This window comes from Nestor notabilis, unplaced genomic scaffold, assembly GCF_000696875.1.
Source record: "Nestor notabilis isolate BGI_N333 unplaced genomic scaffold, ASM69687v1 scaffold19207, whole genome shotgun sequence".
NCBI classification, from domain to species: Eukaryota; Metazoa; Chordata; class Aves; order Psittaciformes; family Psittacidae; genus Nestor; species Nestor notabilis.
In genome coordinates this window covers 1-12706 of record NW_009938013.1, presented here as the reverse complement: position 1 = coordinate 12706, position 12706 = coordinate 1, and the positions used below count along the sequence as shown (strand labels likewise).

Below are 12706 nucleotides of genomic sequence, written 5' to 3'. Positions count from 1 at the left end.
CATGGGTGATAGTTCAATCCAGTTGTGTTCCCAGAAGCTTTAGTTCTCTTCTAGCTTCTTCCACCACTCCCACATTTATTTTTGCTCTGCCCCAGTCCTGCCTTGACTCTGTGGTATCATCCTGCTTCATAATGCTACACATTCCTTCAACCCCCTAATTGTTCTGTCTGAGTCCGTTTTACTATACTACAGCACCTCAAGAAACTATAAAATGGAGAAAGCAGTGACCTAAGACATGAATGTATAAATAAAAAAAATTTAAAAAAAGATGATCTTGTCAAATCATCTGCTGAGAGTTTAGAGTGCTGGTATAAGACCATTAATCTTCAGGTGTTTGTTTCTGTTGCAGGGTGGGAATAATGCAGGCCATACTGTGGTTGTTGATGGAAAAGAATATGATTTTCACCTATTTCCTAGTGGCATTATTAATCCAAAGGCAATTTCTTTTATTGGTAAGTTAATATTGGAACTTACTAAATAAAATAACATTATGTGATGGGTAGCTACAACCATATTTTATAGTAGCAAAATAAAACATGTAAGTGATTGACAGACAGATTTGCTTTAGCTTCAGCTGTTTGACTTTTGCAGCTTCTTTAACATGAAGAGTTATTCTATGTTCAGTATCAGTTTAGTTTCTGCTACTAGAAAACTGAAATTAAGAACCTCCTCTTTATATCATGTTGCTCTTTCTTATACTTTCTGGTATAAGTTTGGATCCTACTCTCTACTTGCACACTCCTTTTATACTTTCAGAAATATATATGCTATTTTCTGAGGACACAAACCCCAGCACTTAGGCTAAATGAATAATATAATTTATCTCTGACTTTCCAGAAGTAGGCCACAAGGTACAGGGCTATGCTTGGAAGGTTATAATCCAGTCTCCTTTTTGTTCACATGACCAGCTGCTTATGGTGATGTTGTATTACTCTGTAAAGATACTGGATACAGATGGCATCATACAAAAGTTTACATTGCTTACTGGACATTAAACTCATAGTTAAGTGGTAGTCAAATTTAAGCCTCTTATTGTCCAAAATCATGTTTCTTTCTGAGAGAAAAAACACATACAGAATGTGCAAGAAATGACCTTGAGTGTCAGTGAGTCATGGAGTTTCAGTTTTGTTCGGTTTGATAATTTCTGAATGGGTGATTGAAATATATGAAGCTTTTTTTTTTCTCTCTGCTGAACATGGTGTATTGTCTTCCTTTCCCATTTACTCTCTTGTCAGTTAGTAAAGACTATAACTTAAGTTATTCTAAATTTAGGCTGAGACAGGCTCTTGCATGTATTATTGATGCTCCCAAGAAGGAGGCAGCAGCTGTTTCCAGCCCACTACAGCATTAACCCTCCACGTCTCGTCAGTAATGCTCTGTATTGCTTTTGAATTCTGCAGTGTAGCTCAAAACCTACAAAGGGAGAAGGCAGTACACTAGTTTGAGCTGAGTTAAAAACAAATACGTGAATACTGAAGAAAATTTAAATATTGTCACATAGGCTTGTCCAGGCCATGGAATTCTTTGAGCTTTTACCAGTGAACAATTGAGGCTGAAGTTGTGGTGCAAAGTCCACCACAAACAAAGGCAAGAATCCGCTTACCTCAGCTGGCTTTGGAGCAGGCCTGGTATTCACATCTGAAACAAGCAAGCTCTGTTTTTTCTGATTTTAGCAGGTTTGTAGCTGCTTCACCAAAATGAGCTTTTATCCTTTGTGAGAAGTGTGAGAAACTTAGCCTTTCTTTTTAAATATAATTATTTAAAACAGGGGTTTACATGCCTTACATCCTGAGAATGAATATTTTATTTCTTGCTTTAAAATAAATCATTTGTGTTCCCAAAGGTAATGGAGTGGTTATACATTTACCAGGCCTGTTTGAAGAAGCTGAAAAGAATGAAAAGAAAGGTTTGTAATTTTTAATCTTTCTTTATACTGGCAGCCAGATTGAGGGTTTTTTTAAGCCTTTCTGTCTGACCATAAATACTCAGTGCAATAACATTCTGGATTTTAAATACCGAGGAAAACAGTATTTAAAACGTTGAATTGTGTGTGTTGTAGTGTTCAGACAGATTTTCAAAAGCTATGTTCTCATGGTTTTTTAGGGAGTTTTATGGCATTTGATACCATATTAGGTACAACATCAGTCCTAAAGTGTGTGGCAAAGCTCCCTTTGACCTCAAACTAAGATGATTTAACCCAGAGTTTCTGTGTCCCCATTTCTATGCCAGAGTATGAACTCGGTTCTGCTTTGAGCGAGGCTTTGGACCAGATGACCTTCTGAGGTCCCTAACATCTGACATTGTTTTATGGTTTTATATATATAAATTCTCTATTTTCTGAGGCACAAACGGAGTTTAATTGATTTATTGTATAGTGAGTTAAACAAGAATCTTTCCATGAAAGAAATTGTGCATAAGCCACAGTGTTCTGACATTAAGAAGTAGTGAGTATCTTTGTCCATACCAAATGAGAAAGCTGAAAAAGTATAAAATAATGTTACTGAAAACATTGCTGATATTTGATATTCATTTATGATTTTTACATTTTATCTGCTGTCTTCTTAATAAGAAGTTACATAAAGTAGAAGAAAGACTTAGAAAAATTTAAAAGCAAAGTTTCATCAATGAGTGCTTTTGAAATCTTACTTTTCTTTCTATCTTCTGACAGGTTTGAAAGATTGGGAGAAAAGACTGATTATATCAGATAGAGCACATATAGGTAAGTAATGATTGAAAGGGGAAATTCTCACAAATGATTGCTTTGCTCATGGTGCTAATTACATTATTACTCTACAAAGTAGTCATCTGTTTGAACTAATATGGCTTCTTTATATGTCGTGTAACTGTAGCATAATAATGGAATTTGTATCCACTAAAGAGTGATGTTTTACATGTTTTCACAACGTTTAACGAGTACTCATTCTGTTTCCACACAAGGAGGCCTGTGGGCTATCAATGATAACAAAGGCACTTTGTCTAGAAATTATAGATATCTGTGATTTAAAAAATGTTCTTCTCCTTTGGTCTCCCATTCCATCCATTATATTTTCCATTGCAGTGTTTGACTTTCACCAGGCTGTAGATGGGCTCCAGGAAGTGCAACGTCAAGCACAAGAAGGAAAAAAGTAAGTATTTTCAGCACCTTCATTTCATTAATAATTATGCAGATTTGAAAAATTAGTGTAATTTTGGAAAACAGAAATGCAATTTATCTCTAAAGAGCCTTGCTGATGTTACTATTTCTGTGGTTTATTCTGCTCCTACTTATGTTAGTGAACAGACTCTGAGGTATTACTGAAAAGGCAGAGTATGAAAATGCCGTATTTCTATTTTCTAGTTCTCTGCAACATATAGAGACATTTTGAAATTCCTGCCAAATTCTCAGAACTCATTTTAATAGAAATGCTTTCAATCCAGTTTGGTATCAGACTAGTGATGCTCTTTCGAATTAGCTCTGAAGTAGCATGATTAGGTTCCATGCTTGTAATTATTTATTGTATATTCACTTATACTTCATGGAGATACTAGTTTCTATTTTAATTTTAATCTTACCCTTTAGCACAGTATGTAACCTCATACTTCATTATTCTGGTTTCTGAAAGAACAAAGACTTATGTGAACACACTGTGTTTTTCTCTTTGTTAACCTGTTAGTTTTTGATCCTATTGGACAATTTCTGTCAAACATAACATACAAATAAAGATCTCAATATTACTGGATTTCTAAAATGCGTGTGAAAATGGGCATGGGGTAGGGAAACAGTTTCGTTGTTGCAACTGATTTGTTGTTTCAACTGGTTGTTACTTACAACTATAGGCAATGCTGCAACTGTGAAAATATGAAAGTGACCTCTGTTTCCTATTGTTCGTGGTAGGGGATGCACAAGTACCACAGGATAGTATAGTAACCATTATTACTATATAATATGTGTATATACACACAGTTTCAACTAAGCTTGTGTCAGCCAGGCCCGAGGCTTAAAGCTTTACTGCATACCATGAATATTAGCAGTATTGATGCAAATCCACTGAAGCATGAAAATGGCTGTATCTTTTATTACTTAGAACTTTAGTTGTTGGGGTTTTTTTCTCTCTTACCCCTCTTGCCCAGTGTATGGTATATTGAAGAGCTTTAATGAAATTACTTAGCATAAAGCATATTTTTGCATATATTTATACATGTTTGGGATTTATTTTTAATTAGTATTGGTACAACAAAGAAGGGAATTGGACCAACTTACTCTTCAAAAGCTGCACGCACAGGCCTTCGAATTTGTGACCTCCTTTCTGACTTTGATGAATTTTCTTCAAGGTACAACTAGTTTAATTTCTAAATATTATGTTAAAAATGATACATTTTGGCTGACAGACTTGCTTTTAACAAGATGTTTTTAAATATGAATTTTGTATATAAATGGTCTAGAAAGAGCAAAAAAATAGAAATAATGTGTGTGTTTATTTCCTGTACTTCACAATGTTTCTTACAATTTAAAATGTAATTCTGTAGCTTGGGAAATGCTCTGGTTGAGATATCGAAGTTCTGGGTGTTTTCTCTGTACAGCTCTCAGTATATTTTTGTATAATACAAACTGAGTTCTTGCCAAAGGTTTTATGAACAGTAATTATGTTCTTCATAGATATGATTTCAAAATTTTACAGATTTAAAAATCTGGCACAACAATACAAGTCAATGTTTCCCACACTGGAAATAGATATAGAAGGACAATTGAAAAAGCTAAAGGTAAGGATTTAACACTTGTAATATTTTTTCAGTTTCAGGGAAAGTATAGAAGAAAATGCTAATATTTATTTTAATTTAAAAAGTGAAAATGAAGAGTACCAGAGCTCTTACTTATTAAACTAATTAATTACTTTAAATGAAAAATGTGTATCTTCACTATTACAAAGCCTTTTAATAAGCAGTAGCTGTGCTTTGTAATAAAATGTTCTCTTAAATAAATTTTGTGGACGATTTAATTTTCCTATGATATTTTGCTTTTTTTTACATAAAATAACTGTTGTATTAAAGTAGCCAAGAGAGCACAGGGTGGCACTTCCAGTTAGCAGTCTCCAGCCATGACTGATCTAGTCTGTCTGAGAGACTTCCATGCTTGCTGAAGAATTGGTTTTGGAAGCTGTGTTTCAAAAATGTCTTCTTATAAATAAATTCAGAAAAGCCACTGGTGAATATGTCATATAAGACGACACGAAAAAAATCTCTTACCTTTCCCAAGTTTTCTGGTACTTGTTCAGAGCTGCTACCCTACCTTTAACGACACTTTTTAATATTTACGAGTAGTGGGTTTTACTTTTTTCTTTTTGAGCTTACACTATTTCTAAGTCCCACTCAGAGTGTCTAGACTGTAAACACACTATATAGAGACCCTATCAACAAAAAGAGGTAGGTATAAAACATCTCTGTGAATAGAAATTGTACAGAAATTATGGAATTCTAGTGCCGTTACAAGTCATGTTTTCTTGCGCGAGTTGTTCAATACTTTTGTTTATTTTCAATAAAATACAAGCTAATGCTTGTATTTGTCAGGTAAAACATAGTTATTGAGGCTGTTGTGTTAGGGTTATCTGTATGTTTTGCATTTCAAAAGTGAGCAGTGTTCTCTGCTTCCAGCTGTTGTCTGGGGAAACTCATTTTTACTTAAATTTGCAGGGCTATGCTGAAAAAATAAGACCCATGGTTCGAGATGGTGTGTATTTTATGTATGAAGCTCTTCATGGCTCCCCAAAGAAGATTCTTGTTGAAGGAGCCAATGCAGCATTACTTGATATTGATTTTGGTAAGTTAAATTCTAAATCTAATTGAACTCCTAAAGATTAGTTTTATTTTGATTTGTGTTTATATCAGCTTTGCAAAGAGCAGGAAAATACAGAAATAAAATAGTCTTTAATAGGAATGGATCTCCCAGAAGTAAAGCAGAGTAAACCAGAGATTGTATCATTAACAGGATTAAGTGCTTAGGGTTTAAATATTGATTTTTACTGAGGTTTATTGCAGCAGAGTCGAAATTTCATTCCAGATATTCTTTATTACTTATAAATGTGTGTGCACATTGCCATGCATTCCAGGCACCCATTGCAGTGCTGCTGAGATAATTCCTCTGCATTGGAGGGAGGATTAAACTGGTGCAGATAACCTGTAAGCCCAGCTTCTTCAGCTGATCTCTGCTTTCTTACCCAGAGTCTAATTAAACCACTTAGGTCTCCATGAAGATGAAAGTAAGAACTGGAGAGATTCTCCAACCCAGAGTCACAGTGTAGAGAACATGAATAGCCTTTTAAGACTTGAAAATCTGTTGCAGATATTCAGAGCTGCTTGTGTAGAGCACTGGGAATGTCAGACTGTGACCTTTACACCAGGCTGTCTGCGGATGTAGCGGAAATACTTTCTGTGATACACAGGACAGTGAAAAAAGCTTTACACAGCAGCAGTGTCCTATAATAGATCCAGTGCCTAAGTAGTATTGAGATGCTTTTAAATTTCTCCCTTGTGGGCAGTCCTCAGTGAGAGTAGCAAAGGATGACAGCAGAAAACCTTACCCATTGGAACAGATAGGACATACTTGACACCTCTTTATAAGAAAGTGTAGGAAAGTAGTGTATTTTATTTGTCTCTGTGAGCTTCTTGCTTACAAGTAATATGCTTATACATATAGCCAGGATGACTCAGCTATTTGAATGGAAAAAATCCTTCATTTTGAGAGGTTTCTGGAGAGCTTTAGAAATGTGAATATGTATTATTCACTACAAGAGGAAGCAATTTGGGGAAGAACAGCTTAACTTGTCCTCTTAAAAGCAAAATGGGTACATGTAATAAGAAGAACTTGCTTTACTGTTTTGGTTTAGCTTGAAAGCCAAACATACAGGTGCAAATCTCCTTTCAACTCACAAATGAAAAATCAGTATTTTTTTCTTGTCATTGCTGAAACAGGGTCATGCTCTTGTGTTTTTCTGACAGGCACATATCCTTTTGTGACTTCATCGAACTGCACTGTAGGTGGTGTATGCACTGGACTTGGTGTTCCTCCCCAGCATGTTGGTGATGTTTACGGTGTGGTGAAGGCATATACTACTCGGGTGGGAATTGGAGCATTCCCCACTGAGCAGATTAATGTAGGTTCAATTTTACAAAATGCAGTATATACAGTTGCCAAAAAATAAGGTAGATGGAATGGGATAAGAGTATATCAATGATAAGTAAGTACTACAATAATAATGCCCAGCACTCATGCTCAAGGAGAGGAAAATTACATTATTAAGGTATTCTTCTTCAGAGGAGAGAAACATGAGTGTGATGTTATATTACAGTGAGTACGCTTCTGTTTTAATGAATGATGTGAAACCCAATTTCATCATTTAATGTAATACTGTCAGGTGCGTTTCAGTGGCAAGAGTTTCCTGTAGACTGGAACTGTCAGATCATCACAGGAAAGCTTAAATTGCAAAATACAACTTCTGTGCTTAACAGCCCGCGTTCTGTGTGATTTATGGAATAAATGTAGTGTGCGCATCAGCCAGTCAAGCACAACTGGTCAATATAGAGAAAGGTGGAGATTTTGATTCTTTTGAACTGTCTATTGTGTTTTTATTATCAAGAAACTAGAAAGCTCAGGGTACTGATTATGAGCTATGCACACAGCAATCTCTAGGTCAGTGATCTGAATCTAATTTAATAATTTAGTCACAAAAATCCTTTCTTTAGTGGCTCAAACAAATTGGTGATGCCTTTTAGTTTTATGAATCATGAGCATACGATTTCTTTTTTCTTCATTTTTAACACATTATAAACATTGTCAGCCCGAAGGGAAGAGCTGGCAGTTGCATACTGTGGTAGAACCTAGGAGCCCTAGGCATGGTCAAGGAGTCTGTTGACTTAGATGTTGTACAAGCATTGGTCTTGTCCTAAGCATTTAGTCTTGTTCACAAAAACAATAGGTGCCGAAAGACCACATGAAGAAAACAAATTAAACAGAATAAATTTTGTGTTATTTAACAAAGTTAAGTAAATTTTAAATTTTAAAACCAGGGCTGAATCATCACGGAAATCTTCCTATCGGATAAAGAAGGAAGAAAAGTGTCTCCTTGGAACATGAAATAGTTATATTGAATAAGTATTTTGGAAATGCTAGTGACTGAAATACAAAAATCCTGTTGATAAAGGGCTTTATTTTCCACCTTAGTCCCCTCTTAATAAAACTTTAGAATTCTTGTCTATTTTTCCTACAAAAAGGCCTTGGAATTAAACAACTATATTTTTCTTGTTATTCATCCATACTTGTTTATATTTGTTTTCCTGCTATTTTTCAGTGAAATGCCATCAGTATTCTTTCTATCTTCTTTTAGGAAATTGGAGATCTTCTACAGTCCCGTGGCCATGAATGGGGAGTAACTACAGGCAGAAAGAGACGCTGTGGCTGGTTAGATCTTGTCAGTTTAAAATATGTTCATATGATCAACGGATTCACTGCGTAAGCATCACTGATTTTGCGCTACATTTGGAAGTGATAATTTTGTGCTTCACAGAATAAATACGTAGGTAACATTAATATAAGTCCAGTAAAGTGTTGAATTTTAAGAAATAAAATAATTCACAGTGGGCAACTGGAAATTGTCTTAATGCTAATAATCTAATTCCTTTGACTTTCCTTTTTTCAAATCAAGTGATCTTACAATGTCATAGAAGCAATTTTTTTTCCAATGTGTTTTCACTTTGCTTATATCAGATGGCTGATGTAGATTGGGTCAATATATCAGGTTTCTATCTGTTCACTTTACTATTCTTCATCCAGTGCTTTCATATTGACTTATGTCATGATCTAAAACCTGCTGGTTTTGAGCTTTGGTTGGCTGAAGTGGAACATACTTGTAGGACCAATTCTGCATCCTTTGGTACCACTACCTCTTTAAGTTGTATAGATGGGATGACACAAACTGTCACAGCTTTCATTCCAGTCCCGACAGGTTCATTTATTTACAAAGATATAATCTAATAATATATTATGAATTCTGCTTCTAATGGGCTGAGATGTATTTTCTTTGGGACTGAGAGAATTACTTGGTCAGTAGATTATTATAATTCAAAATAAATTGGCATCTTAAAGGAAAAGTGTCTCTTTAAAGGAACTGTTCAAGACCATAATGCTTATGTTTAATGCTAAAATGCTAGTAACTGTCACAAGCTATTAATTTATAACTAATTACCAATCTTTATTTTCAGAAAATGTTGCAAACTTTAATTACAGTTTTGTTCAGATAAAGTGTAGACTTACTCATGCATTCAGGCAGACTTGTTCATTTATGCAAACACATGACCCTTGGCATTTTAATATCTTATAAACTGTTTATGCTACTAATGTTACAAAATAACGGTGGTCTGTGCTCATTAGTTTGTCAGAAGAAAGGAATTTTCTTTTACTTGGATTTATATTTTCCTTTAAGTTGCACAGCTCTAGTTTGTGTGGAAATAGTATTAGGAAGGCATTATGTTTCCTCCCATTTCAGTTATATACAGTTACTGCACTTCTGTCAACAAAACTGTCATCTCTGGTAATTGTGACAGTAAAAAAACATGGGGAGACTGACTATGCTGCTTCTTTCCCAAAAGGTCTTTTCATTTAATCATTGCATTCATCATATACTACTGAGCACAAATATGCATGGACTATTACGCATTTACCTGTCTAAATCCTTAGCTACTCATGCTTTCACCAGGCACTAGTCTTGACTAGTTTTAAAATGCAGTTTTACTCTGATCAGTGAATACTACAGTGTCTTCTCGAGGTTCCATTTTTGTGTTCCATTGCATTCATTCATAAGATGAGAAAAGGTTCATTAAACTGACAACCTTGATAGCACAGCGAAGGCACTTGAAGGTCAGGCTGGGATCCTTCCTACTGAACTGTATATGTAATTTTAGTAGCCAGCTTGCACTTGTCATCTCTGTTTTAAAAGTAATTTAGTAAACAGGTCTCTCTTAGAGTTGTTGTGAATCAGTAGAAGTAACAGAAATAATCACTAGTAGTGATGTAAAGTGACATGCCATCATACACACCCAAACCAAGTCCAGTAAGTGCCACTTTACATAATCTTGCATTTTCATGCACTGAACTGAACACTGCACCTGTATGAACAGCCAAGCATTTGGAATTCTGTCTTTGTAACTCAGACATGTATTCGTTCCAGAGGCGTGAATTCAATTAACAGTAGTCATAGTTCAATATAGTTGTGTATTTCTGCTTGCTGGGTTGCCTGGGCTGGATTTGTGAGTACAAAACTAGAAAGGGGGGAAAATTATTTAAAAAATACAGGTGTAAAGCTTTAAAGAGGAGATTCATGATGTGCGTAACTCTAACCAATGTTTTCTGTACAGTTTGGCGTTAACAAAACTGGATATTCTTGATGTCCTTGATGAAATTAAGATTGGTGTTGCTTACAAACTGGGTGGAAAAAGAATTCCATATTTTCCAGGTATGTTGTTAAATAACTGTGTTCAGTTTTCTTTTTCCTGCCTATTAAGTCATACCTGTTGGGTATGATCTGTTTGCTTTTTAAAATCAGGCTTGATTTCTTTTTTGTTAGACCTCCTGTAGAAATCTGTGGAACTGTAGTATGAGTATATAGGCTGCTGTATCAGTACATTAGCATTTTCCATTTGCCTTGCATTTGTATGTATGCTGACAAGAAGTTCTGAACAAATGAAATCTTCTGTTAGGGGCTCTGTGGCTTGTCCTATTAGATTTTTTTATTGGCAACACCAGGGATCTGAAAGTCAGCAAGACCCAATCAGTGACTTTGTGCTATTGGCAATAAGCTTTGAATGAAGTAAAATAAAATTAAAAGCAGTGCTTAAGCTGTGCAAAAATGAGACACAAGCAAAATAAAGCTGCTTGTGGTATACCATCATATAACCATAATTAACAGCAACAACAGTGTAGTTAATAAATATTGCCTATCAATATGATTCATGTTAAAACTTTTAAGATGTAGTAATGTGTAATTTTCTTACATTAATGATGCTTTCAAGATACCTGTAACAGACTGTGCCAAGCTGAAAGGTTTGTTCTGTTAGGATGGGGACTCTAGGGACATGGAGAGGGCTGGGAGCAGCCAGCTTTCTCACCACTGATGGTAGTTCCTGGCTTTGGACACAGTGAGGATTCCAGTGTGGAAAAGCTTACAGACATCTAAGTTTTAGCAACCCTGATTTAATCCTGTTCCAAAAAGATAAAAACATTTGAGACAGTAGTGCCTTGTCTACAGGAGGACTAACGTTTTATTATGTGCAAGGCTGAACAAAAAAGTGGAACTCCTGTAACTCCAAATAATTTGTTTCCTCAAAAATGAGAGTCTAGTTTTCTGACAACATGGAGTGCATCCTACAGTTTTTAGAAGAAGAAACTATATTCCTGGATCCTCATGAATCAGAGTTACCTTCCTAAGTAACATAAATTAATCTAAATTATGAATGAATTAAATACTGTTTACTCATATATGAGCTTTTAAATGTTCTTAAAAGACTTTGTTGGTCAACTGCCTTAGGTGTGTTCTTTTAAGGTGGAGTAGCTAAAATCAACTGTGACAAAAATTGTTCTCCCACAGCTAATCAGGAGATACTACAGAAGGTGGAAGTAGAATATGAAACAATGCCTGGCTGGAAGACCGACACAACAGGTGCACGAAAATGGGAGGACCTCCCACCCAAGGCCCAGAATTACATCCGCTGTGTGGAAAACCATGTTGGAGTGCCAGGTAAACCTTTCTGTAGATGTACATACGAGGATGCCACAGCAGTTGGGAACAGCTGTGTAAAAATACTCAAGTTGTTAGCTGGGGAGTGGCTTGGTTTGGGCAGGAGGCAATGGAACCACCTGTAGTTGGGCTGGTGAAGGCAAATGACAGCTTGCCAAGAAGCAGAAAAGCAGGGTGTTTTGCAGGCAGGTCTGCAGTGTTGCAGAGAGCTCCAAACTGCTGCTGACAAGGATTTAACCAGGGGAAAGATAAACGTGTATTGTTCTTGGCAAACTGCTGCCTTTTGTCAGTGAAAACTTAGGGATCTGCGTACCGTGCTTCAGCGCACTTAGTTCAATGTCTTAATCTCTTCATTTCACTTCCTGCATCCCAGTTGAACATAGACTTCCCTTTTTCTTTTTTTTTCTCCCCTCTTTTCCATACTTACCCACATAAGGAGATGTGTTGCTTAATGGATATAAGATCGTTTAGCCCAATTCTGCCACTTTGGAAAAATGAGAATCTTAGCATGATCAATCCCCAAAGGTTAAGCCACCCAGTTTTCTTCAACCCTAATGGCTAGAGCTGTAGAAGTTCCAAGAGGTATGGCATGAATGGTGGAGTTTGGAAGGGAATTTCCACTGCAGCAAACTTAGAAAGCTGGCATGTGTGCTTTTGTTTTCCATAAAGTACTCAAAGGTCACATTTAGGGATTATGGGCTAGTGACAACTGTGGCAATTCCTGTCTCGTTCATGGATTAGGAAGCTTGAAACTCAGTGAATAACTTGCGCATGGTCACAGACACAGATGTGGGCAATGGGCTATGAAAATAAAGCTCCCCTTACTTTATTCCTCTGGTTCCCCATACAGTCAATTCTATAGTATCAATGGGCAATCTATTAGAGAAACTATAGTATTCTATAATACAGTTTTTGTATTAGAATCATAGAATCATAGAATAGTT

At 35.9% G+C, this 12706-nt stretch overlaps 1 protein-coding gene across 1 annotated transcript; it reads left to right on the top strand.

The window, feature by feature from the left end:
* Positions 1 to 349: 349 nt before the first annotated feature.
* On the top strand, positions 350 to 11762 carry ADSSL1 (adenylosuccinate synthase like 1; the record flags this gene model as incomplete). The annotated part of the gene is made up of 11 exons (XM_010019121.1): positions 350 to 452; positions 1844 to 1906; positions 2669 to 2719; positions 3059 to 3125; positions 4204 to 4311; positions 4659 to 4740; positions 5668 to 5794; positions 6973 to 7127; positions 8358 to 8482; positions 10384 to 10481; positions 11613 to 11762. Coding segments are annotated over 11 exons (1129 nt in total), but the record flags the coding sequence as incomplete, so codon positions are not given.
* Positions 11763 to 12706: the final 944 nt, after the last annotated feature.